Source organism: Aphelocoma coerulescens, chromosome 1A (assembly GCF_041296385.1).
Source record: "Aphelocoma coerulescens isolate FSJ_1873_10779 chromosome 1A, UR_Acoe_1.0, whole genome shotgun sequence".
Lineage (NCBI taxonomy): Eukaryota > Metazoa > Chordata > Aves > Passeriformes > Corvidae > Aphelocoma > Aphelocoma coerulescens.
The window spans coordinates 31427908-31455870 of record NC_091014.1 but is presented as its reverse complement, the minus strand read 5'-3'; the positions used below and the strand labels follow the sequence as shown (position 1 = coordinate 31455870).

General features: G+C 41.0%; 1 protein-coding gene across 1 annotated transcript; it reads left to right on the top strand.

The window, feature by feature from the left end:
* The first annotated feature begins 4663 nt into the window (after positions 1-4663).
* DBX2 (developing brain homeobox 2) lies at positions 4664-24066 on the top strand. The gene is made up of 4 exons (XM_068997914.1): positions 4664-5368; positions 16875-16970; positions 21538-21725; positions 23412-24066. The coding sequence occupies exons 1-4, from the start codon at positions 5032-5034 to the stop codon at positions 23733-23735; spliced, it is 945 nt and encodes a 314-aa protein (XP_068854015.1). The 5' UTR covers positions 4664-5031; the 3' UTR covers positions 23736-24066.
* The last annotated feature ends 3897 nt before the right edge of the window (positions 24067-27963 follow it).

The following is a 27963-nucleotide window of genomic DNA, read 5'->3' as shown; positions in this document are numbered from 1 at the left end:
ACATCTTGCTACAACCTCCTTCCAGGCAGTTGTAGAGAGTGATAAGGTCTCCCCTGAGCCTCCTTTTCTCCAGGCTGAACAACCCCAGCTCCCTCAGCCACTCCTCGTAAGACTTGTGTTCCGGGCCCTTCACCAGCTCCGTTGCCCTTCTCTGGACATGCTCCAGCACCTCAATGTCCTTGTTGTAGTGAGGGGCCCAGAACTGGGCTGGCCCCTGTACTGGTGCCCAGTAAAGGGGGACAATCACTGCCCTGGCCCTGCTAGTCACACTCTTGCTGATACTGGCCAGGATGCCACTAGCCTTGTTGGCCCTCAGGGCACACTGCTGGCTCGTGTTTATCAGGCTGTTGAACAGCACCCCCAAGTCCTTTTCTGCCAGGCAGCTTCCCAGCTACTCTTCTGCCAAGCATGTAGTGCTGCATGTGCTTGTTGTGACTCTAATGCAAGACCCAGCACTCTGTGCCTCATTGAGCTTCATACAATTGACTTTGGCCTACCAATGCAACCTGTCTAGATCCCTTTGCAGAGCCTTCTTGCCTTCCAGCAGACCAACACTTCCACCCAACTTGATGTCACCTGGAATATGACTGAGGGTGCACTAGATTTCCTTATACAGATCATTGATAAAGATATTAAACAGTACTGGCCCCAATGCTGAACGCTGGGAAACCAACCAGCAGTTGGCCTCCATTAAAACACCACTCTCTGGGCCCAACCATCCAGACAACTTGTCCTGCAAACAGTGCACCTGTTCAAGCCACAAGCAGCTCAGCACCTTTGGGTGAATCCCATACAACCCCAGAGATTTGTGTCTGTCTAAGAGGTGTAGCAGGTCACTGACCATTTCTCCTTGGATTATGAGGGCTTCATTCTGCTCCCTGCCCCTGTCTCCCAGCTCAGGGGGCTGGGTACTCAGAGAACACCTGTTCTTACTCCTAAAGACTGAGGCAAAGAAGGCATTGAGTACCTCAGCCTTCTCCTCAGTCTCTGTTTCTGTGTTTCCCTTCCCATCCAACAAATGATGGCCCTTCGTTTCTCACAAAGGTATTTATTAAAACATTATTTTATTGTCTTTTATGCAGTAGCCAGGTTAAGTTCTAGCTGGGCTTTGGTCCTTCCAATTTCCTCCCTGCGTAACCTCACAACATCCTTGTAGACCTGCTGAACTGCCTGGCCCTTCTTACAAAGGTCATCAACTCTCCTTTTTTTTCCTGAGTTCCAGACAAAGCTCTCTGTTCAGCCACACCAGTCTTTTGCCACATGGAGACAGCCTACTCCAGTGTCTTTAAAAGTCCCTTCTTGAAGAACATCCAGCTTTCCTGGAATCCCTTGCCCTTCAGGTCTGCCTCCCAAGGGACTCCATGAACAAGGCTCCGAAACAGGACAAAGCCTGCCATTTGGAAGTCCAGAACAGCAATTCTGCTGAGCCCCCTCCTTAGTTTTCCGAGAATAGAAAACTCTGTCATTTAATGACCGCTGTACACATGAAAGCTGCTGACCATCACATCACCCGGAGTCCTCCCCTGCTCACAAACAGCAGGTCCAGCAAGGCAGCTTCCCCAGCTGGTGCACACACCAGTTTTGTGGGAAAGTTTTCTTCCACACAGTCCAGGAACCTCCTTGACTGTTTCCTCTGTGCTGCTTTGCATTACCAGCAGACATCTGATAAGCCGAAGTCCACCATGAGGACAAAGGCCACAGATGGGGATTTACTGGACTAGCTAACTAAGTGTTAGCTGTTCAAACCTTAAAAAAAAAATAAATAAAAAAAAAGAGCTTGCAGAAAAATCACATATATGTAAATCTGGCAAAAAACTGTAGACGCTGCTAATATGCATGCTTCCCATTAAGCATCAGAAAGGTTTACAAGAAAAGTTTGAAGTAATGGCAGGATGCAGTGTCACACGAATTGCTCCGGGGAAGGAGTTGCAAGGGAGAAAGTCCCTGGCTTAAGGATGGAAATGCCATCTGAGAAAGGGCAGACCTGATGTAGAAGAGGGATCATTAGAGAGACTTTGATGTAGTTGCACAGATCTTGTGCTTGGTATGTTACATAAATTGTCTGCCCTGTCAGTAAGACTGTACTCTGGACTCCGAGCAGGGAAGGCTTACCTGAGTGCTGAGAATTTAATGTATGTTTCATGTACCCCATTTTTTAAGTTTTGCAGCCTGAGAAGTGTATCTTCATGTTTTCCAAACATCTGATACAAGCCAAGATACCCAGTGAAGGCAAATTTTCTTCTCCTTCAGTCTGATTAAGGTAAATTAATAAATTGACAAAATCCAAATGCAGAGCAAGTACTTTCCAAGTTTGCATTATCAAATGAAATGAGAGCTACTCACCATATGAATATCATATCTAGTTTCTGAATGTATCTGGGTAATACACATCCAACAACTTTTCAGATCCACAGCTAAGGATCATGCAATTCCAGGCTGCATTCACCAGAAAGGATCTGGATTTTAGCTATGCCACTTGTTTTACTCTCAAATCACTCCATACTCCAGATCTGAACAAGGAATCTGTATTTGCATGTGCTGTGCGCTCCAGCTTTTGACAGGTAACAGCTCTTGGGCCTTACTGTGCTCAATTACCACATGCCCAGAGGATAGACAGAATTTGGTAGCTACTGCTCAGCAGAGCTGCCGAAGTGCCCCAGAGACCAAGTGCTTAGTGGTTGCTCTGGTTTAATGAGTTCATTTGGCTATTCTGCTCTACCACCCTTCCTTAACACAACACAACCAGTTTGAGGTCTTCACTGGGAATCTCTTGAAAAATAATATTTCCTGTCTTATTTAAAACCTGAGTCCTGTCATCTGGCTCACAGTGTTTTTTTAGTACAGCTATGACAGCAGAGTCAGAACATGGGGATAGATGAATATCAGAGAGAAGAAAGAGACTGCTTAAACACACATTGCAATGCATGGGTTTAACCCTGGAACTAGAGATGCAACCTAACATGAATTGTTAACTCATCATGTGGTCGATCACTCTCTTCCATGCAGTCAAATGCTACATGTGTCAATGAACCTTGTGGGTCCCTTTCAACTCAGAATATTCTGTGATTCTGTGTGTTGTGCCTATATTTCACAGAAATGTGCAACTTGCTAATCATACTTTACCAAACTTCACAGCTGAGACTAACACATTAGTAGGACTTTGGCATCGAAAATAGCCTTGGAGGAAACCAAACATCAAGCCTGTCCTTGAAGGCTACAGTCTTTGACAACCAACATTTCCTTGGTGAATACCTTTAATTCATGCAGCACAGCTGGATGGACTAACTGCACTTCCCAGGTGTTGAATTATGGTTTTCAGTGTCTCAGGCCCTTGGGAACACTGTGAGAATTTGATCAGTGAAATTAAAGACAAAATAAATCCTTAAGGGTGAATAAATTTATGAGGGGTAATTGAAAAGCCAGCTACTTGCAATGCTCGGAAGCGGTGTCCTCCTGGGAAGACTTGTTTCTTTCACTTAGAAACATAATTTCTGCACTTTATACTATGACAATACACAGTAGCTTCAGATGTAGTCTAGGATACAGCAGCCTAGATTCTGTCCATTCTACAGCAAGAAGCAAGAGTCTCAAAATGCTCACAAGTAAAATATTTGCATTAACATCTTGAGATGAAGACCTTAAGATTTGCAAATACAAGTGCTCAAGCTGTGGAAATTGTTTAAGCTGAGACCAGTTAGAGAATGGGAATGTATCAGGGCAAAACGATCAGACTGATCTTGGACTTAACTCTTCTTCCTGCTTACAGCCACTGTTGTAAGACAGAAAGTCAGACTTCATGGGTCCCTGGCATGAAGCAGCCTTATCAACTCCCATTCACCATTATCTTAGTACCAATGGAGTAAGTGCTGAAACTCTAGCAGTGCCAATCCACCCAAAGATGTAAAGGAAAGCTTCAGACGTGAGCATCTGATTTATAGTCCTCAAGGTATTACTTAGTACCACAGCAGTTAAGACATCCTTCCCATTTCTCATCTGAGGGCACAGATGATTCCACTAATCCAGCTGGTTTTAGCTTTGAACTACCCAGATGTCCAGGGGTTATGCCTCTGCTGCTATACAAAAACAAGGGACGCACCTCCTCCAGAGGACTTTGCAGGGAATATCCTCAAGATTAGACTGGTGAAGAGCTGCTTTGAAATAAAAGGATTTCTCTGCAAAACAGGGAGGTGCTTTCAGGATTTTGGAACAGCATCCAATTTTAACTTTCTGCATGCATGTTTGAACTGCAAAATGAGACATCTTTGCCACATTACGTGATTTGTAAGCAAATAAAGAAGAGTGCATGCAAGGAAGTAGAAATGGACTAAGCTATTCCGGACAAAGAATGTTTATGCCCACAAAAAGCATTGTCCCACATCTCAAGGAAAACATGATTAACAGCAGCGTGCTGATCTTAATCAGATTTATTAAGACAAATGTTGAAAATCCAGCGTGTATGGTGAGCGTGGGTAACTAAAGAAAAAAAAAAAAAAAGGCCAGATAAAAATACCCAGAGGGAGTGAGCTAATGACTATCTTCCCATTACCTCATGGGATCATTAGGTCGACATGATCTCTCCGCGGCCAGCACGGGAGCCACTTCCCCGCCGGGACGGAGGCCAGCGGCCTTTCCCCTCCCCTGCCGTCCCCTCGCACAGGTGCACCCCTCGGCAGAGGCGCGACCCGCCGCCATGTCGGGGCGGGCACGGCGGGACAGGCACCTCGGCTCACCGCCCTGCCCCCTCCCCGGGGGGCTGCTGGGCAAGCCGGCATTGTTGGCCGCGTCCATCACTCCTCGTCCCCGGCTGACATAATGAATACGCTTGGACACACCTTCCAGCCCGGCGGAGAGGCGTCGCGTCTCCACGGACAGCCTCGCCGAGCTCTCCGCTCCGCTCCCCACAGCCCTCGGGGAGGCGCCCCGCCAGCCCGCCCGGCCCCATAGCCCGGCGCCCCGTCCCAGCCCAGTGAGGGGCCGCGGCGGCCGGGCCGGGCTGGGCAGGGCAGAGCGACGAGGGTAGAAGCCCTCGCTATGCTGCCCAGCGCCCTTTACTGGGACTTGGTGGGCTCCTCGGCCCTCCTCAACCTGCCGGCGGCACCAGGCTTTGGCAACCTGGGCAAAAGTTTCCTCATCGAGAACTTGCTACGGGCCGGGGCGCCGCCGAGCCCTGCCCAGCTCCGTCCCCTCCCCGCCAACCCCGTGCCCCTCAAGCTGTGCCCCGCGGCGGAACAAATCAGCCCCTCAGGGGGTCCCTTTCCGGCAAGATGGGCTTTCCAAGTGCTAAACCCCTCCGCGGCGGACGGCGGCCGCCCGCCAGCGCGGGCCGCGGCGGCGGAGAGAGGCGGCGTCTTCCCGCCGGCAGCCACAGGTGAGCGCCGGCCCCTTCCCGCGTCCCGCCGCCGGGGAGACGGGACCGGGGGCTTCCCGAGGGCTCGGCCCCGCGCTCCGCACGGCGGAGACGGCGGCAGGAGAGGCGCGGCCGCTCCGGAGAGCCCAGAGGCGGCGGCGGGACGCCCGGCCCCGCTAGGTGCCGTGCCGCTGGGGCACGGCGGGGGCTGCCCCCGGGGCTCCGGCCGAGGGTCTCGCCCTACCGCTGGCGACGGGACGCCGAGGAGCGGGAGGGGGCTGGTGGTGCGGGCAGCCGGGCGGCGCACCTGAGGGTGCAGAGAGCGCGGCAGAGCCCTGTGATGGCCGCGTCGGGCGCTGTTAAATGCCCCTAATCGCAGTTCTTTCAGGTCTTGACGTCCCTCAGCTTCAACGGATGGTAGAAGCTTCGCCGCCAACAGGCGCTCCGGGAAAGTCTGAGATTCCAACTTTTGGTAGAAAGGCGAGCGGTCCCATCCTCCTAAGTAGCGACAGCTGGGAAGGCAGCAGCGCCTTCTCCACATGCCCTGCCTTGGAGGACAGTAAGGCGTGAAGGTCCGGGCTCCTCCTGCCTAGAGGAGAATTAAGCCATGTAGAACAGGCAATTTTCTGGAAGTTTTGAGAAAACTGGGGACGGGGGGGGGGAGAAAAAGTTTCAAAGCGGTGTAAAGGTGCGTCGCCTTTCGGCCCGGTGTCACACTGAGAGCCAGCACTCTGCAGGGCGGTGGGGACCAGCTCGCAGCCGCAGGGTGCCCGCAGGAACCGGTGCCATGGAATTGGAAACAAACAGGTTTACAAAACCCATTCTGTTTCTTGAATGTGCCGATTTCCGTATAAATACATTTTGTCTGGGCATGAGCAACGTATTTTAAGAAATGTGCACTTCTGTTGGTTAGGGAACTGATTGAAGTTGTAGTCAATGTTAATTCATTAAATTCGGTATTAGAATTACCATCTATACTGTATTTTTCTTTTCTAATACGTAAATTTGTTCCAATATTATGTGGTGTTTTAAGAATTTTTATTTATGGTAAAGCGGCTTTAAATGAATTTAAAATGAAAATCAGACAAGCAGAATTGTATTTATTGAATTAAGTTTTTGAGATGTGAAACCAAAAATCTTGTTTTGGAAACAGAAGTAATTGTTTTCTTTTCAAACATATTTTTATTTCAATTAAATCCTGCAAACTGCTCTTCAAAATCCAAAGCAGTACGATCCTTTAGCATTATGTACTTTAAAGGTAGGCAGGAGAGACTCAAAGTGTCCATTAACATTTCTGAATGTTCCAGACCTCTCAGGTAAGTGTTATCTTAAGCATATCAGTTACTTAAACATGTTTGTTTTAACTAACTAGAGGCTAAGCCAGGGAACAGGACGAGTATCATCTTCCTGCAATTAAGTGACTATTATCCCTTCTTCCCCTGCCTTCCCTTTGCCCTTCCCCTGAAAAAAATGTTCTAGAGAAAATGCTACATTTATTTGTAAAAAGAGAGATAGCGGGTGCCCCAGCGCTCTTTGCTAGAGGTAAAGTTGTTTTTTTGTGGTGGTGGTGGTTTGTTTGTTTTAAAAAGGTATAGGTCAATTACTACAGAAGTTCCAGAATGTCAAATTTTTCAAATGCTTGCTTCCGGGATTAATTATTTTTTTGATCGACCTAGTAGTAGTTGTGATTTTAGTGTGGTAGGTCTGCCTAGTGATTTGGAGTCCAGTCCTATGTTTCTTCTGATTCCAGAGCTCCCACGGATCTCAGCAAAAGCACCAGGCTCTTAGATTTGAGCAGGGAGAAATACTAGGGTTTCCTCGTTCATTGTACACCCAGGAGAAAATTCTCCTGTGACTGTACACTTGCAACAATGACTTTTGTTTTCTAACAGGGATCTGTTGATTCTGATCTGGTTTGTATGTCTTAAAGTGATAAGGACACTTAGTTGTCCCAACATTCATAAATTTGAATTAGATTGGAACTTGCTTGCTGAGCCAGTTTGTGGTTTCTAAGGAGTCTCTTGTCTCTAGTGTAGGCGTATACTGAGGAAACTGTTCAGACCAGACACTGCATTTGTGAGTAGGGCTGAGGTCGTCAGGCTGTGTATAATGTTTCTTGTTTATACAGTGACAGGGCAAAGGAGCATTTGGCAGAACAAAAATTTTAGCCTTCAGGGACTACTGAAGATATTTTAACTAAGAAATTTGTGCTAGGTAGGGTTTTTCAATTTACTGATATTTATGATTTTTTTTTCTTTTTTTTTCTTTTTTTTTTTTTAAGAATAAACTCATATTTTGACCCCCCAAATCACATGGCATTTTGGAAAATCTTTGTCTAAGTCTTTAATAGGACTATTGAAAATGATAAAGCAATTAAAAAAAAAAAAATCTTTCTAGGCTACCAAGTGCTTTACAGATCATGCAGGAACTAAAAGTCCCCCAATAAACTAGCTTGGCATAACCTAGAGGTTTTAATAAAAAAAATAAAGAGAATTGGAAAAGTACCAGACTTTTTGGAAAGAGTTATCTGTATTATTCATGTAGTCCCAAATTCTGGTGAGGTCACCAAAAGTTCTCAAAAAGAAGGAAATGTAAAATCACACCAGGGACTGAACTGAATAAGCTGAACCTTTTTACATGTATCCACAGTACCAACAAAGGAAAGGCATAAAGAAAGCACTCCATTTTAGGGTACCTTTTAACACTCTGTGAAAGTCCTAAAGAATGTAAATCCTGTATTCTTTCTGTAAATTGGAAAACACTTGCCCATGGTGGCAAAGGAGACCAGGTGGGATGGCATTCTTCATCTGGACTATCTGGTCGTGGTAATTTTTCCTTTTGTAACTCCTCAGCAACTGAATTGTATCAGCGAGTTTCCATTCCCATAATTTACAGGTTTCAAAGTATTTAGTTGGACTATTTCAAGTGCTTAATGAATGTGTATTTTATGTGTATCTCCTACAAAATAATTGTGAATAAAAAACTGACCAAGTACTCAAAAAGTGTCACACCCTAAATATTGCATCATCTAATGAACATGTTCGAAATAAATATATTTGTTGTTTGTAAAAATTAAAATAATCACTTTCCATCATTACACACATTTTTAAAAATTAGATGTAATCATCATAGGTGCTTGAAATTAGTTTGGTTTAATTTAAGAAGAACATGAACAAAGAGCACGTTACATAAAACTTAGGCAGGAAAAGCAGAAGGAGCATTACTGCTATACAATAAATTCATGAGCCTTCTGCAGTGGTATGCCAATTTATACTGGCTTGGGATTCCCACAGGCTTTCTTGCACTTAGCTTGAAGCCTCTTTGCTCTGTGCTGTCCTCAATTTCTGCTTGCTAATCTGGGTTTTAGTTGCTTGCATGCCAAGTATATTGTTATCTTCTCGATAAATTAGAAGACCTGACAGTTTTCTTTAGTGTTTTCTGAGACATAAAAATTGTCCAGAGGATGCTGAGATGCTGTGTGTTGTAGACAGGTGCTGTAAAGAGGTCCAGTCCACATATTTCCTCATGACTTAGTTTCCAGAAGTATTGGCTGGCACCAGAGCAGAGATGACCTCCTTGGGAAATGCAAAGTTACCTGCTACCTGAAATAATTTTTCTGAATATCTCTGCTCTACTCAAGTAATTTGCCCTGGAGGAGGTTGGCAGTAAGTGCTTTACAACCTGAATAGGGTCATGTGGAAAGAATCTGGCTTTCTGCTTGATTTTGGTATTTTGATAGATTAACAGAGAAAGGGAATTGAAAAATGCACCAAAACAAACATAACAGTGAGATAATTCCATTGTAAAACCTGCTGAAAATTTTATCTGGGGATTTTCACTTAAAGCATCAGAATACAATAGAGCAGAATGAAGGACAGCACACATATAACACAAAAGAAATCAGTTAGAAGAGCTACGTAGTAAATATAAATTGGACTTATAATAAACATCCATAGATGTACTTTATACATATCCAGATTCATCTGTGCTATAGGTGTATCTTTTCTTTCTGTAACATTTGGGTATTTACATTTTGATGCATTTATCATCACAATGTGCCAGTGAGATAGGAGAGATTTCTACTGTGTAGAGGAGGAGCTGGAGCAAAAAGAAATTAGGTGACTTACTTAGGATATTACAGAAAACTGGTAGCATTGCAAGGAGATTAAACCAAGTCTTCTGCAGGCAAAGTCTCCGGAAAATATCAGTTTTTCCTTTTCAGGTGATGACAACTGTTCTATACTGTAATACTTAGTGAATCAAACATATCTTATTTTCCATATTTAATAAAGTGTCTCGTGTTTCTTTATGACAACCAGGAGATAATTAAATTACTGAAATTTAAGTGATTTTTTTTTCTTTCATTTTGGACCTTTTCTTAATGAATTAATGCTTATTAATTATTGATTTCAAGGCAACTGGCAGCCAGGGTGTGTCCTCAAGCGACATGTCACACTAGCTTTCAGTAAAATAAAAGACAGGAAAGAGCCCAGTGTTTTATCTTGACTCCCTCTAACTCAGGCAACAAGTTGACTGACAAGTCTTAGGATTTTCTTGTTTTGTTGGTGTTTTCTGGAGATAGAAAACTTCTTTGAGGTGGGGAGATCTGTTTGGCTTCTTTCTTATTCCCTGATTGCCAGGAGCACTGAGACACTGTCATTGTTTTAAAAGTTTGTCTTTGGAAGCAAAGAAGTTTTTGTAAGTATTAGAAATCACAGACTCTGTCCAGCACGTTTCCTGTTTCCAGTTAACTTCATGAGCCATTTAATAGAATTGGTCTAGAATGCTCAGCATATCTTAAGAGTGGCTGCAAAATGGCTTTTAAAGGACAAACTGTTGTCCTCATTGTGAGGTTGCCAGAGCTAGACTAGTGCCAGCTACTCTTCAACCCAGCCACTAGTCTGGCAGTCTGTGCCCAGTGAGGAATATGAGCATTGGCTGGACACTGCTCCTTCCTTTGGCTATTCTTGCTGTGCCATCTCTTAGAAGGAAGAGGATCCTGAGTTTGGTCCTTAGCAAGATTTAGGCACTGCCAGAAGATCTCAGAGCTGCACTAGGAAGACAAATGGTGGAGTTTGTAGAAAAGGAATTTTTTTCAAAATGAAAACAGCTGCAGGCTTATAAAGCAGTAGGAGACTGTTTCAAATGTCAGATATGTAGACCCTGATATTTATAAAATTATGCATCTAAATATTTTCAGTAACCTGGATTGTTTCTTTGAGGTGAATTGTCACTTTGGAGAAGTGGCCTTTGCTTTGTGCTGAAAAGCTTATGAAAATTTTTCTTGAGAGCCTACTTTTGTCTGCAGTTGTAGCACATAATTCTCTCAGTTATTCTGAATGTGTGTTGAGAATTTTACCTCCTTATGACTATGTGAATATCTCAAATTTCAACTTGAAAAAGTATTTCCTTGTACAAATGTAAAAATACTGAACCCCTCATGTTAAAAAAAAAAATAAAAGTAGAATTCACCAAGTGTTATTTTTTCATTCTAACATTGCTTATATTATCTTGAGACTTTTGTCTGTTTGGAGCTAGCAATACTGCAACAAGTAAAGACTGGTCCAGGTAGAAAATTTTGGTTTATCAGTGCATACCACTGGAATAAATGGTGCATTTTGCCCTAGTGTAAGATTTTGAATTAGAGCTGCAACAATGAAGAACCAGTGAATTGTCCTCTTGAAGCATCTGACCCTAATTTTGTCATGCTTGAGGAAATAATTTCTACAAATTGTAGTATGTTGAAAATCAAAGAAAATTTGAATTGAATTTTAGAGTCTTTATGGCTGTACAGATGTTAGTATTCTTTTGCTGTTACCTATGAAGGATAAGAAGAATGTCATAGTAATTCAGCTGTCTAATAAAAAGTATGCGTCGTGTCTAATCTATAGTCAATACCGAGAGATGCCTCCACAGCGTGACACACCTTATGTGTCTGTTCTAAGGGAATGAATTGTTATGTAGAGGTTCTTATCTCTTCTCATGGTTGTACAGGAGGCCCAGACAAGGAACTCGGGCAAGACACTGAACTTTTAGACAGAGAACTGACAGTGATGCCCCTTTTGACAAGAACTGGTAATCATAAACTGCTGAGGCACTCTAGTACATGGGCATCCTGAGGAAGGACAAAGCCAGAAAAAAAGCTGGTAAATCCTCAGGTAGATTCCCATTGTTTCAATAACAAGGCTGTGTACGAGGCATGGAGAGGGTAGAAGCCACTTTTACTGCTGACATCAGGGGACCCATGGAGTCTTTGGCAAACATTGTGGAGTTTGGTTGTTGCTTTGGGTTGTAGAGGTGAGATCTGACCGTGTATTGTCACCAGCCTCAGGCTGGTGTATTTCCTCAGGCGATGAAAAACATGTACAACAAATTACAATGTAATAATAAGGCATGTGGATGATACTTCTGAAAACTGACAGTGATTGATGTGGTTTCAGATTATCTACAGCATGATGCTCTTGGCCATTACATTGCTGTAGGTGTAAATGATGATTATGCTGTTAGCATGTTTCAAGCCCTTCTTGGGGGCTGCTCTGCCAATTTTTGAAAGCCCCACCAAGACCCAACATAAAAATGCAAGTTTATTGCATCCACCTTTTGTGTAGTATTTAACAATATATATATTAGAACTTTAAAACCCTTTCTATGAATGTTTGCAAGTTTCTTGAAACTCAGCTGCATATTCTGCTCTGCTCTGCTCTTTTGGCTTGACTTCCTTTGAGCATTCGTATGATGTTTTACAGGAATAAATAGGAAGCAAATAGTAACTTTGGGAGTGCAGGAAAGCTACTTCTGAGGGGTCTTGCACCACAGGCAGTTGCAGTAAGTTTTTCCAGTTCCATGTGATGGCAGTTGCTTTTGGGTGGGATATGGCAGTGGCTGCTGCTTCATTCTCACAGATGGAGGCTCCTCTTCAGCTGGTTGAAATGCTTTGGGGGTGCACAACTTCTACTGGAACATTGCACTCTAAAGTAAGTAACTGCTAGGGAAAGAGCCATGACTCATCATGAGGTCCAGGGCTTGTGGTTCAAGGAGCGGAAATGTGGCTCAGCTGGATCACTAAGCTGGCAGAGCTACTGCTGGACTACTTTCAGGGAGCTCTTCCCTGCAGCTTTGCAAAAGCCTGCTTTAATCATTGCCAAGAATGGATGTAGGTAGGAAATTGCAGTTGTGCCTATGTTATGGGCACAAACCATCCAAGATTTTCAGATGAAATGCTGTAATTTTTCTGGTAATATATTTAATTTTTATGCCAGGGCTGGAGCCTAGGCATCACTGTGGAAAGCAGTTCATGTGGACTGAGCAATACTCGGAGAATTAAAGTCTTCATGCAGCTTTAGATCTCTCTGGTCCTGTTCTTAGTTTTGTTAGCTGGCTCTAGGCAGTTTTCTGAATAATTTTTTGGAGGTGTTCCAGTTCTCTTCACAGGTTGGTACCGCATTTTTATCAGTTATCTTTAAAAACCCCCAACAGACTAGCAGCATGTGCAGTGAAGGAGCCAGTATGGATAATAGCAGAAGTTTACCATCAGTTCACTTTCCCTCAATAGCCATTTTTCTTTCACGCCTTCCCACTTTCCTGATGGCTGATAGCCTACGCTCTTTTCTGAGTTATTTCACAACAGTAGAGTTAGGAAAAGCAAACAGTGTCCTTTATAATAAGCCATTCTCAAAGTTGTGTAACTGTTTGAACTGGATTGTACTTAGGAACCTTATTCTCAAAATGATGGATAGTTGGAAGGAAAACTTCTGATCCCACTGTCAGTATGACTTTTTATAATGGAAGGGCTTTTGAATTTAGAATATCTTCAGAGCAGGCAGTGTATTTTAAAATATCAGTATCTGAGTTTTAGCACTAGATAAGCTTGAGGTCCATTTACATGTTTAGTATCATCTTAGTGTCTGTAAAATGATTTATATTCACAGAGGTATATGTAGTGAACATTGTTACTAAAATTTTGCATAAAGCACCAGTGTCAAAAAAATTTGTTTTGTGAAAGAAAAATTAGATATTTAATACTTTTGTGTATATGATCCAATACATTTTCTTTTAAAGCATGTCGTACAGTTTTTGGAGTGCCAAAAGGCACTGGAACACATACTTTGATACTTTTCGTGTGTGTGAAGCTAAACCTGTAGAGACTGACTTTTGTGAAACACTTAGTTCCACACAGTCTCAGTTTTTATGAAATGGAGATGTAAAGCAGGAGAAGACTTAAGTGTCCTGAATACAAATTTTTAGGATTTGTCTCCTGCTTTAAGTTCCTATACATGTTTGGGAGCAACAGCTGCCTTTTGGTTATTGTTTACCTCACTCTGGCCAAAAAATGTCAGAATTAATATTCTGACATCTCTGCAATTTTCAGCCTTATGTGAACAGCAAAGAGTGTTTGCTTTACATCTCTTGACCAACAGTTATTGATAGAGTTGCCGTGATCTATGTGAAAAGAAAATAATAGGTAGTGCTTTTTCTGTATTGTTCTCAAAACTTATAGGTATTATGTAACTTCTACTGGTACAATTTCAGTATAATTCTGAAATACATATATATCAAAGATATCATTTTTCTCTGAACAATTTAAATTCTGTTAATGCAGTTTTGCACAGGTAGTGGAAGCCATTTAATGTGATGAACTGTGTTGTTTGTATCAAAGATAAAAAATATAATTGGATATGCTATGTTGAAGCATTAACATTTTTCTCTTATGTAGAACTCCCACGATAGAGTTGAGTATCCCTGTATCATGTCAGATTTTTTTACTGATGTAACTCTGCATAACTGCCGCACATTGGTTTGAGTGCAACAGTTTCAGTAGATGTAGGGATGTCATTTCATGTACATAATGTAGAATTCACTTGTGCATCAGTACAGCTGCAGCACATTTAAAAAGTCTATGAACTAGAGATACGTGTTAGCTATAGGCTTACAGAGACATCACGGCGTTGTTTATTCCCCAGGATCTAGACTGAATCAGTCTTGAGAAGTGGGCTCAGGAACCTCTTTGTTCAGAGTTACTTGTGGATATCACCTGCATCTTATTTCTTAAGCAAGTATTCTGCTTCAAGGAGATATGTGCCCTGCAGGCAGAAAAAGCAGCAGTTGGTTGAAAGAATTAAGTAAAATGCCCAAGAAAGCCAGACTCATGATTTCCATCAACTTGAGCAGAATTAGGGCCAAGATATCTGCTGTTTGCATTGTTGTGCTGTGCTAGTGCATAAAATCATTGTCAGCAACTTCCATGGAAATACATTGCTTGTCTGGAATTTGCTTAAGCAAAGAGTTTGCTTAAGTTTTTACTCTAATCCATCTTCAGACCTTTATGCTTGCAGCTAACTTGTTGAGAGATGTAGTGAATGTAGGAAACTGTCCTTCCCTATTCCTGTCGTTATTTGCAGGAGCATGCTATCTGAATCAATAGCTTGTTCAATTCTGATTTATCCAGCTGTCTTCTGGTTTTATCACATACCATTATGAACCTCACATTATCAAAACAGAGCAAGGAACTGGACAGAGTTAAGAAACCACAGCAGGAAATATCAAGGACAGGACAACATGTCTGACAAAAGTTGTGTGGCATGAACAAAGTGCTGGAGCAGTGATTGGAGGGAATAGGACATTATGGCAGCCAAGGAATATCCAAGACATTTAAAAAGAAAGTAAAGGAATGGAGTGTGGCATCTTCTGAATTCTAAGCTGTATTTTTAGAAGTGGAGAGTTTTACCTGACTGGAAGGGAAATTTGTTACAAGCATGAGGAATGTGCCTCCCAAGGAAGGGAGGAAAAGCTCTTCACCTGGGAGTTCGGGAATTGGAGCAGATAAAAGATACTGTCAATAAGGAGCTCTCATGTCCAGGAGGATGGCTGATATTTATCTTCTACAGCTCCTGTGCTTCTTGAGTTACTCAAATCCTTTTCAACTTACACACTCCACCAGTTGCATTGAAGCCCTTTGGATACATGGGATAGGTAATACTTGGCTGCATGATCTTGACTATTTTAAGTTTCTAAGGACATGGTTCCACATTTGATGGTCTTGTGTGGAAAAGAAGCTTTAGAATTCTAATGCCTGGTGTAAATAATTCTTTTTAGTAAATGTTTTGCAAGCATACACCTCAAAACCAGACAATTAATTTCTCTTGGAATATATTTGTATTTCATTAGAAACAGCAAACTTTCAATAAAAAGCTGTACTGGCAAAATGCTTATCAATCAGCAATTGCAAGTTAATACTTTAAAAATGTTTAGAGTTAGACTTTGACAGAAATAGTTTTTTTGCTCTGGGATAACAGCACATTTTAGGGTCAGAAAACATATTTTGAGGCCTTAATATGTACTCAGAAACCTAATTTTGAGTGACCTTTATTTTTAATTCCAGTTGAAAAACCTTTAAAAATTAGCAGCATGGCATAGAAACATTTACCTATTTATCTTTCTTTCTGATTGTCGATTTCTTAAATTTTTTTTACCTAAGTGTGCAGTTATATGGGTTTTTTTTTACTTAATTTTTTTTTTCTGGAGATTTGGACAACTACAGTACAGGCTCTAGAGCCACTTATTTTCTGCCTAAACCAAAAGAAGAAAGTGACATAGATGTTTTGATGCTGATCACATTTTACAAGTGTACAGTTCTAGCATGATGTATCTTTTTTTGAAATAAAAAAATATTCCAGGTTTCATAGTTGACTAGTACAAGCAGAAATTGAAAGGTAATTAGGATTAATGGAAAAGCCCATGAGCCTTATAGAAAATAATTAAGGGATAAATAGATAATGAAGACCTTTCCATGATTTGGAAAGGATCCACTTTTTAGATATGAGAGACTTTGACTAAAAAATTCCATTAAAAGTTTACCAAATATTGCCTAATACTGTGAGTTGATTTTGCAATATTTTTTGTTGTATCAAGCAGAGCTTTCAGCAAGTGGTTTTTTTAAATTTAGAGCACTTTTCCAGCAAGACTAAGTTGACAGTCAAGATAACAGAATCAGGCCCTGTAGTTTGTGCCTGTAGAGGTCAGCTGTTTCGTCTCATGGCATTTTATAAATTTTATTCATAAAAGTTTCTCATTGAGGACGTTACTGGTTTGAGTACTATTAACAGCATTGGAGTACAAGCTGATTGTTTTTCTAGGATGTCATGCTTCCTAGAGTTATTTTAAGTTTTTCAGATTCATTATACTCATTATTTCAACAACGTATTATTGAAAAAATGTGTTCAATGCCAACATTTAGGAAAACCCCTACAATTACAGCAATTACAGAAGCAAATTTCTAGTCTGCAGAGCTTCATTCTTATAGGGAGAATTTTGCATATTATAGCTAAGCTACACATGTAAAATAACCTTGCTAAATTAAAGAACAATTACTTGGTTTTTCATTGTTTGCCTTAAAAATATCGCCATCTTGAAAAAAAAAGAAAAAGAACTTGTGGGGCAGGATTTTACACACTGACTTTTTGGAGGACTGTTGTTATGAATATCACCTAAGCTCAATGGATAATCAATTAGATCTATGCTTTCTTTGCAGCTCTTTCCAAACACTTTTTTCTCCGAGCTCCGCCATTCTACTCAGCATGCTGCGGTGGGTCCTGTCAGCACCCTGCATCCCCCACTGCTTTTCCAAGTAAGTTTTTATGCTTCATCAGTAATGCTTGAGTTATTCTGTAAACCAAAGCAGCAGGATTTAATGTGTTCTGGAAAACTAATTGGTGATGCAATGGCAGCAGCTAATTCCTTAGTAAAATCACAGCAATCCTATTCAGAGGGTTTCCAAAGATTTATCAAACTTAAGTACACTGAGCAATTGTGAGAGGTTTCTAATGGCATTGAGACACCCAGACAGAGCTAACCTAGGAAAGTGTCTTGTTTTCAGTTTGCTAGAAACAGTTCTTTAAAATCAGTAACTCTTTTAAAAATGAGTGTCAATAAACATTTGCAAATAAGAAAAGAGCTGGAGGATCGTAAAGTGCATGCTGCATTTTAATGTTCTTTAGGGGGAAATTATGATTCAGGAAGCCTTAGCATTATTTAAACACAACAGTCATTCTTTTTATAGCAGTCAAATGTGTGCACACGTTTAATTTGTTTCTCTTTTTTAATAATAATGTAAAAAATTGAAGAAGTATGTTGAAGAGAATTTTGGCCAGTATACACTATCCTTTCAGGATGAAGAACTAGAACACACTTCCATTTATTCCAAAACTAGATTTAACCTTTATTGGGAAGATTGCATGCCATAGTGTAAGAATGGACAGTCATGATTTTGTGTTTATGGCTCAGGAATGCAAACAGAAGGAGCATTTCCTTTTTCTTCAAAACAGAAAAAAGCACAAATTGCATGTCAAATCCAAATGAAAATTGGAGCTTATATGTGCTCTGGCATATACTTTTTTACCACAGTTGCATTCAAACCATTCCTGACTAAGTGCATGCTTTTTATGAATGTTTCAGAAGGGCAGTTGCTAAGTTGAATGATTCTTGACAAGTGAGGCAGCAAATGCTGGCAGTTTAATGAGCTGCAAGTTTCTGAGCACCTCTTTAGGGGGCTGACACTTTCCCACAGAGCGTTTTACATGGCCTCGGCTCTCCCACAATGGCTGACAGCACCATGACCAATCACCACTTTCACTTTACTCATCCACACGCGACCTCACCACAATTTTTCACTGTGCAGATGAACTTTAGGAACCATTTCACATTGAAAAGGCCTGGGCAAGGGTCAGTTGCCCTTTTGTATGACCATAAAGCAATACTCTGTGTGCCAGTCTTTTCTCCTGTCTCACATTCCAAGAGATTTTCTGGACACCATTTAAAGCACTTGACTGAAAAATAAAGCAGTGAATGAAACTGACTTTTATAGACTCATTCTAGCTCATCTTCCCATATAACCCTGTCTACCTGAAAAGGGATTTAGTGGATGAGCTGAGTGTATACAGGGACTTGCTGAATACATAGGCCCATTATCAACTGTGGGGATTGTTTATTAACCAGGACTGATACACTACTATTTTGGAAGTGACCTATTAATTGTCCATTTAACTAGAATGTATTGAATTCTAATGAAAAAATGGAAACCATGACTAAAGCTTTTACTTGCTCCTTCAAGGTGGTCTCTGCCATGAAGGCAAATGAAGATTGTTCCACAGATTAAGAGGACATTTATCACTATATATTAGGATACAAAGGAAAGACTTAAAAAAAACCAAAGAAAAACAAAAATCAAACCAGTCACAGAGGAAATAGTTGGTCACATTTATGTCAGCAGAACACTCAACCTTTTGCTGCATGTTCAGAGTGACAAGCTGCAAACTGACATATTTAATTTTGCTGGAATTGTTGAAATGTATAAGTGACTGCCTATCCTGCTGCAATGAAAAATCCTATGATCCACAAACTGAAATTTAGGTTTTATGTAACAGTTGGAGTACTTTTTAGAATATGGCTTATTTTTAAAGAAGTTCTCTAGGCTACTCCGTTGGGGGTGGGTTTCAGATTTTTTGACCCAGTGGCTGTTTGCTAATGCTTCTGAGCATTCTGCTCATCATTAAATTTTGTTTAGGTAATCTTTTAAAATCCATGACATACCGTGCCTTAGAGTGTAAAGAGGCCTCACTATTAAGTTAGTCTAATACAGGTGTTAACCTGGACCCTACATGCTGCCTGTACAGGAATTAATTGGTGCCTCGAGGCTCCAGCAGGAGGTTGTTTCCTTGCTGATTGACTGTTAACAACCAGCCAGGCAAGACAAATTTTAAGGGGTCACATAATTTGGCATCCTCTGTCCTTGGCTGACAACTCCATTGTGGAATGGAGGCCGGGTGGCAAGGACCAGCCCTGTTGTGCCTCTTCCCTTGCTGGTGTCTCTCATCACACAGTAGGGATAAGAGAAGGTACCAGTTCTGCTGCTGCCAGACTGTACCTTCCAGTAAACCTGAGAATGGCTGACAATTCAGCAGAAACTACTCAGATGCTACCTGGAAAAAGGTACCTAAATTCACTAAGTTTGAGCAAGAAAGAGAGAAAACATGCTTGAGGAAGGAAGGCTCCCAGCTTGTCCCCAATTTTGTAGGCATGATTGGAGCATGCAGTGGGGGTTATGAAGGGGCTCTGCACTCCCCAGAGAAATATCAACCTGGCTTGCTCTTTGTGGAAACCTCCATTGTGGTATTTGACTTTTGTTCTGCAGATTGTTTATTTCGGTTTGCATGAAGTCTGACTGTGTATCACAGTGTAATAAATAACAGGACATTAACCAGTTGATTGTGATTTTTGTATCTGGTCTTAGATACAATTTTGAAAATTGAAATACATCTGTATAAATTAAGGATTATTTATACTGTAACATTATAAATCATAATCATTATTTTTTACCACAGGCTGTTACGAGGGACAAATATAAAGATCTTTATTTCTTGACATGTAGAAAAGTTCAGGAAAAGAATTGACAGAATGCAATGGTCTCCAAATCAGTAATGTTTCACAGTGGTAGTGTTATTTTAGGGAATAATCATTATACACTTGCTCAGCTTCTGATACTCCTCCTCTACTGGTCTGAGCTGGAAGCAGGACGTAGGGGTAGTGTATGTAATATCAAACCAGTAACACATGACTTCAAAAGTATTTAGTTAACTTTGCAAGACATACACATACACACTTCAGTTTCTCATCATTATACTATAATATCCTCAGTATATGTGTGTTTGTTTTTCTGTGGGTGTTTAAAGATACATATACCCGTGTGCATTTATGTATAATATGCAGAAGTTGAAATGTGGTGTAGTCCCAAGGAAGAGTTTGTTGAAGTTGCATCTGGATTTCATTAGTATTTTCAAGAGCACTATATCAATTGAAAAAATGTGTTTAATTTCCCCCCACCCCATTACGGCTGACTAGAATAGACTTTTTCACAAAAAATGTTCAGTATTTTAAAGAATTGGCTTTTCAGGGGGAATTCGCCATTGGCTTCAATATGAAAATTATCAGATCCTTGGTAGGAATTGAGCAGCAACACACCTTTACAGCTGCTGTAACCGTGAGCTGGGAGGGCAATATAGGCCCATGGATGTGAGAAGCTGGACAACAGGAGGGCAGCTTGCATCTGAATTGCCATTCCAACAGAAAGATGGTAGGTGTCAGTGGCTGTACAGCCATCGCACAGGTTTCTGAGCCAAAGTGCAGCTGTTTCCTGGCCTGCTTGCATCTGCCCCAATTATCACATGCTATGCTTGATGATGGGCCCTATTCAACTGGCCCCTGCTCCTGCTCCCTCTGTGAGTATCTGAGGAAGCTGGGAGCACTGGAGGCATATGAAGCCTCTCACTAAGGACTGCTTCTCATACACCATATCCTTCTAGGGGAGAGGGACCATGGGAAAGCACTATGGCTTTAAGTTTTATTGGGTGTGAGGAACATAAGAGATTTATCTTGAGGTTTCTGTGCTGTTTGTGCGAACAGTTCCACTTCTCCACTGCAGCTCTGTCCCCCAGCTTTGAGTCTGTTTTCCAGGGCAGGGCTCCCTCTAGGCATGCATCAAGGGGATGTGATTGGATTCATTGGAAACTGCCCTCCCAGGAATTGCTATGAGACGTCAGAGGATTAGAAACCAGGCTGAAAGGAGCAAGTCCAAGTACTCTCCAAATCCTCTAATAAAGAAATTGCTGCAGTTTTCAGAATAACTAAGTGAATGACCAGGGATTTTCTGAGAAACAGTTCACTCTGAAAGCCTTTCATTAGTAAAAAAAAAAAAAAAATAGAGGAAAGCCTACTTAGTTTCTTTGAATCAGTATTACAGACCACTTTTATCTGGTTTTACATTCTGCACAAGGGGTAAATAAACTCACAGGTAAACTTGTTGCAGTTTATTTAGTGGTGACGACAAGCAAAGAAAAGTGAAGTTTCTCCTTGACTGTATTTGAATTTTGCAGTATCATAGGCTCTGTCCTAATATTCCTCTATGGACTCACCTGATTTACTTTGTACCATGTCAGGGGGAGACTTTTGACTACTGACAACACCTCTAGATCCAAGTGAGGATTTAATCCTTGATGAACATGACTGAAGCATTACAACACACTTAAAACACCAACAAATCAAAAGTGGGACAAGAATCTGCAAGCATGATAATGAATAGCACTTAATATTTCTCTGATATGTGCTAGATGTTATGGGAAACTCTTATCTATTTCCACTAGGGGAGGAAAGTGTACTGCCTCTTCTGACCCAGGAGTCCAACTCCAAATCCCGGAGAGGCATATTAAGAAGAGCTGTCTTTTCTGAAGACCAGAGGAAAGCTTTGGAGAAAATGTTCCAGAAGCAGAAGTATATTAGTAAAACAGACAGGAAGAAACTGGCCCTTAACCTGGGTCTAAAGGAGTCTCAGGTAAGGAATGTCCTTTTGGGGAAAAATCTTTAAAATGGCTTTGAAGGAGGAAAATTGAACAATGCAGGGGCAGCCCTGAGCTCTTTTACCTGCAAAGACCTCAGTAAATCAATGGCAGTTTAAACCAGGGAATACTTGAACAGTTTCCTGGTGTATTTCCTGTATGTATGCATTCAAAAATTGATCGCTCCATTTTCACATGAGGAAACATGATCTCTGCATTTCGTTTCCAACTCCCTTTTTTTGCTTGCTGACAGATCCCCCTCAGAAGCTTTGTGGTAGGGAACTATGCTCTATTCCACTGCTCAAAAGGCAGTGATCTAGGCAGGAAAAAACATCAGAGCATAGATCATTCCTTCATTCCCTTTGCACTCACAGATGAACAGCTAGGGACAAGGCAGTCAACAGCACTTCCTTTGGAACTGTTCTGTCCCAAGAAACAGGCAACCACTCCTACGGAAAGACACTTGACTGCACAAGGAAAGAGATTTTCAGAGCTGAGAGATGCCATAGGAAGAAAAACTTTGCAGGGTGACATTCTAAAACACTCCCACTTACCAATTCACACTTCATGGGATTTTTCGCATGAGTCTGAGTTTGTCTACTGCAGGATTTTAGAGTTTAGCTGAGGGTCTAATGCATCCAGTGAACTGTTATGACTGAACAGCTGCATTAAGAGTGGTGCTGAGCAGCAGTAGTCCAATCTGGAATCTTGGGGGCATCACCTATCTGCAGATAAAAACAAAGGAAAAGTGCCTGGCTTGAAGAGCACAAAACATGAAAGAATCTGGAAAAAAAAGTTTGTGAGGGCATGTAACAGCAGAAAATGAACATGGTAGTTGCTGACAGGTGGGATTCTGAAGGTGCTGGAGTAGATGCAGCCCTCTAGATTGCAGCTGAAATACTGAAAGAGTAACAGTACAATTTTGTTTCTTTGCATGCAGCAGGACTGAAAGTGCTTAAGATATGTGTGCAGAAGCTGACTGGGGGGCAGAAAAGCCTGGGGATGGTGATGGGAGCTCTCATCATCTTTGAGATTTTCAGAACTTGAAAAGGCTCTCAACAATTTGATCTAACTTTGCAGTTGGCTCCAGTTTGCACAGGAGGTTGGATCTGGTGGTCTGGTTCCTTGCAACCTGATTACTCTGACACCATTGCAAGCACTGCAACAATAAACAAAAACAAGCAGAGTGTGGTGTTTCTCAGTGTGATATACAGTACTCTGATCTCTGCAGGAAAACTATTTCAATGGAAATGTGCAATTGCATTCACCAGTGTGCTGCCTAAAAAATTTCACAAAATGTAGCCAAATTCTTAATATTACAGTTATATCACTTAGTTTTCTTAATGACGATACTAATTTTCTCTGGGAATTCTCTTCTGTCTAGAAGGATGTTGCTGTAGGAAACTCTTATATCCCTAGTTATTGGGCTGTCCATTTTCCAGCCTAAGCTAAATAATCACCTGTTGTAGGTGGTGAAATTCAAGGAGAGTATTTGGTCCAGGTATAGTAAATAGTGATGGAAAAATCCTCAGATGTCAGTCAGCTGGCTTCACTGGATCTCTACAGTAACAACAAATAAGGAAGGAATGGGAAACTAAGAGGATGGAAAGAAAAAAATACTTGTTAGGGCAAAGTTGTTTAAAGCAAAGAATGATAATAAACTCTCGTTAACTTGCAAACAGGTGAAAATTTGGTTTCAGAATCGAAGGATGAAATGGCGCAACTCCAAAGAAAAAGAAGTGCTTTCTAACAGGTGCCTCCAAGAAGAAGGTCTTCAGGAGAACTACCTCTCACGATCCACCATGAATTTTACCTCCCCATGCCCATCTGTGTGGGAAGTGTCTGAAGAGCAGGCAAGTCCAAGGTGGAGGGAGAATTCTCCAGGAAGTTCTGAAAGACTGACTAGTACACAACCACCTCCAAGAGCAAATTCATCGCAGAGCCCACTCTGTTTGTATCCTGACCAAGACACTGCAAACAAGGCATCATCAAGTGTAAGGGAGTAGGGGAAGTTTGTAAATTGAGCAGGAGAGTGCAGGCTTCAAATGAGCAGTCTTTTAAGATTAACAATATTTGAACATTGTAAAGCTAACTAGTTTATGCTTCAAAAATATGTAAAGTCTAACACCATTAAAATTACAAACAACTAATGACTTCAGAATTATTCTTCAATACTCAGTCTTTTCTTGTGTCTTTTCCAGACTGGTACTGACCTTAAAAGTAAAATAGGAACTGATGGTAAGTAAAATGAAGAGAAGAGCATGAAGCTGAATTTGTGCTCTGATTTATACAACTGCACTGTATGTGAAGCTCATTAAAAACACACTTAATAGAGAATCACTTTTATCTCTCATTGTAGTCATACCAATTAATTTCTTCTGTGTGGGAGATAAGAAGAACTTTGTTTCTCTCAAGACAGTAGGTGGGCTTGGGTTCTTTTTGAAATTCATGAAATAACACAATAGATTCATGTGGACAAACATAAGCTTTTTTGGTGTGTTTTTTCCATCTGTCCTCACCTATGTCAGTATTCAGTTAACTTTAAAGAGTATGGTCACAGGGCAGCTGATAACCCTGGTAAAGTATGCAATATTAATAGGCGACCAACCTACTCTATAAAATATTCCATGTTTAAGTAACTTTGATGAGAGTGTACTGGGAAGTGCAGTTCACTGACCTCTGTCTTTTCGCCCATGCATGAATCTTCCAACATTCTTAACTCTGAATGGCAGTGTCTTTTTTTTGGCTGTTGGTAGAATCTTTTGTATTTCAAAACTGTCATGACAGTATGCAGAATTGTAGCCAAAATGCACTAAGCAACAGACCCATAACTGGAAAAATTGCTACTACAGCAATTTCAGAAAAGTACTTATGGAGATGACATGCCTTATTCCTGACTTACTCCTGTTTAAACTGGTTCCAGACACATTAGCATATGTCTGTATCAAAGACAGGACAGTATTCTGTGTAATATAAGTAGCCTTGAATCTTATTAAAGCTACTTAAAATTATTTGCTTGCTTAATCAAATTTAAGGAGATCCGTCTATGAATTTAAGTGTATCTTTCTTTGTTTTATTTGCAAATCCTTATGGCTCAAGATGGGCACATAACATTCATTTTCTTTTTCATGCATTTATGGAAGCCTTTGTTGAGAAGAGAGACTAAAGATATTTTATGTTACAGGCAAAACCTTTTGGAGAACATTATGGTTTTATAGGGACTGTTTTCTTTCTGGCATTCCTATATATTATGGGCAAAAGATTAGGATAGTCTAGTCTGGCTTTTCTCATCATATATGCCTTGAATGTTTCTGATTATTCTTGCCTTGAGCTCCAAATCTTTCAAACTGTATTGTACATATTCCAAAAAGCCATGCAATTGTTGTGGAGTAAATTGTTATTTAATTTTTTACTTTTTGGTAGACGATTCACTATTCCCCTTGTTACATTGTATTATCTGGGAGGTGGAGTTTAGATACATTTGCAGCGAAAAAACTTGAGATTGCAATTGTATCATAAAATCTATGCACAATCAGGTGAGTTTTGTATCTTGCCTTGTGCATGTCCTGCCTTCTCAGTGGCCAGCTGTGCAAATCCTAGTCTTGCATTATGTGATTCCTTGCATGTGATCTCCTATGCTTGATTTAAAGCAAAAAAGAAATTACAGAAAAATTAAGAAGTTATCTCTTTCTGCATTTACAAACCTTCTTTAGTGTAAGCTGCCTCAATACCTACCCTCAGAAAGCCCTTGAACATGTCTTATATACTGTTCAGTAATGTGAGGAGTTTACTCCTGTCTTGCAATTGAAATCCCAGAACCAAATCATATTCTGCCTAAAACCTTTGTGAGGGACAGACAGATTGTGTACACATGGGGATGACTTTGGTGTTGAAGACCTGCCCTGTTTGACCAGCTCCTGCCTGAAGGACCAGCAAGTGTTAGTAGCCCAGATAATTGTGAAATGGCATTGCAGGTATTTCCAGATTACCATCAAATGATCAGGTGGTGGTATGTGTGTGTGCATGTATTCATCAATGCTTCCCATTTTGGAGGAAATCTGTATGGTGGGGGTGGTGAGGGTTTTTTAATCTCATGTTTAATGGAAAGGGAGTCCTCCCAGCTGCTCGTAGTCTTTTACTGCAAGTCAATGAAGCATCAGTGTTAGAAGTAACGCTTTTGGAGATGGGAGATGTGATTCAGAATGCTCCCTGGGAAATTCTTTCAGTTCATGGTGTTGCAAGCACAAAATGTGAACTGCTGTCAGAACTGTGAGCTGATGTGCTGAACAGAATACATTTGAAGGCTGTCTCACAGGCAAAGATCAAGCAAAGCTCATGCAGAACTGGTTTCACAGTTGTAATATTACAGGTGTTTTAAATTCAACAAGTTCTGGTTTCACTGTAGCCTGTTAAACTATTTCAAGGTCCTCCAAATCTCTTAACACCTCCTATCAGTGTTATCCTATACTCCACAGCTAGAATAAAGTTTCAGTATGCCAGATAAAATGTTCTTTACCTGAAAATGCTGATCAAGCTTTTTTTAAAACCCTAAAAATATACATGTAAATATTGAATTATATCTAAAATAGTCTGACTCAGTTAAGATTTAGGCTCATGAAGCATACACCCTTGATTCCTCTGATTTTGTACTATGTAAAGGACAAGTTTCCCTTCAGCACATACTGTGAAAACTTGGTAAATGAGAAATAGCACCCAGTACAAATATAAAAATATATTTACAGTGCCACTCTTTTCTTTGTGAAGGATCAAGTAGTATTTGGTTTCTTCAAATACTGTATGCATACTAGTTTTAGAAAGAACAGAGAGAGCACAAGTATGCAAAATGCCCAGCAGATGTTTGAACTGCTTCCTAACAGACACAGTGCAGAGGTGAAAGGCGTAAGAGTGCAGCTGGTGTAAGGGAGTGACATGATAGATACCAGTGACACCTAGGTTAAAACCAGCAACGTGCTACTTGGACTTCAAAGATTTAACCTGATGGATGATCTTGCAGCATGGTTGTAGGGTATCTGAGGTATTTTCTATGTGTAGTGTTTCGAGACTATAGTTACAGGCTATGGAGTATTAAGAAGGACATTTATTGGAATCCTGGGACTGGGGAGAGTTCCTCAAACTGCAAACCACAGTTAAAAAACTCATCTCTTCGGAGGCTGCAAACAAAGCAGATACTTATACTTGCTGGGCACCTCTCTGTTTGTTCTGGCAACTTACCAATGCTAATGTAATACAGAATACAACAAGGAAAGGGAGAAAGGGCTGAGACTCAGTACTTGCTTTGTTAACTGTGCTGCAGACTTCCATGCTCTCAGGCTGTGCTGCTGACACAGGGATCTCACTGGCCAACCCAGCAGCCTCAGGAACAGGAGAGGCTTTTCTCATCCCACCTATTGAAGATCCTCCAGATGGATCTGAATTTGGATCTTGAAAGTATGTTCTTAAAGCCAGGCAGAGGAGCTTCCCTGATACCTAAGAAGAGGCTGCTGATTTCCCTGTAGGTCTGGCTCTTGGACTTTTAAAATGTATCATGATGCAGACTTTTGCAGCCTGTATCAGCCACAGCCAGTCATGTTTTACTGCGTGTGAACGACTGAGACTGTGAACATGAGAGGCCAGCTAGCTCCTCCATGGACCTCATATAACATCATTAAAAACTGAATTTGCTGACCACAGCGGTGTCAGCACTCAAACTTTGGTTGTACAGATTTATGATATAAAATTATTTTTGAAAGTTATTTTGTTTTTACTGATCCTTTGCCAAACAGAAAATAATTGTTATGATCTGCTGCTTTAAGGCACAAAACTGCATTACTAACTTCAGTGTCAGAACAGTAGCACAATGGTCAAATGTCACTCCTGAGCTGCAGTAATACATCAGATTTGTTTTATCTGCTGTGATTTACTAGTACTGCATTTTAAATACCAGTTGCCATCACTGTAGCCACACAGCTCCTCTGACAAATATTTCTGCAGTCAAAAGACTGACATAAATTAAGTACATTCACATGCTTCAAGCACCTTCTACCAACTAGACTGTTACTGATTCTCACATACTAGAAGGAAAGAAAAACCAATTTCATTATGCTGGGTGTAAATCCAGTGCCTTTAGGACCAGAGAGGAATTAGGATCCAATTAACTTGAGACTCCACTTCGAACCACAGGGAGACCAAAAAGTCCCTGCAGAGAAAGGTTGACAGTGGACGAAATTGTCATGG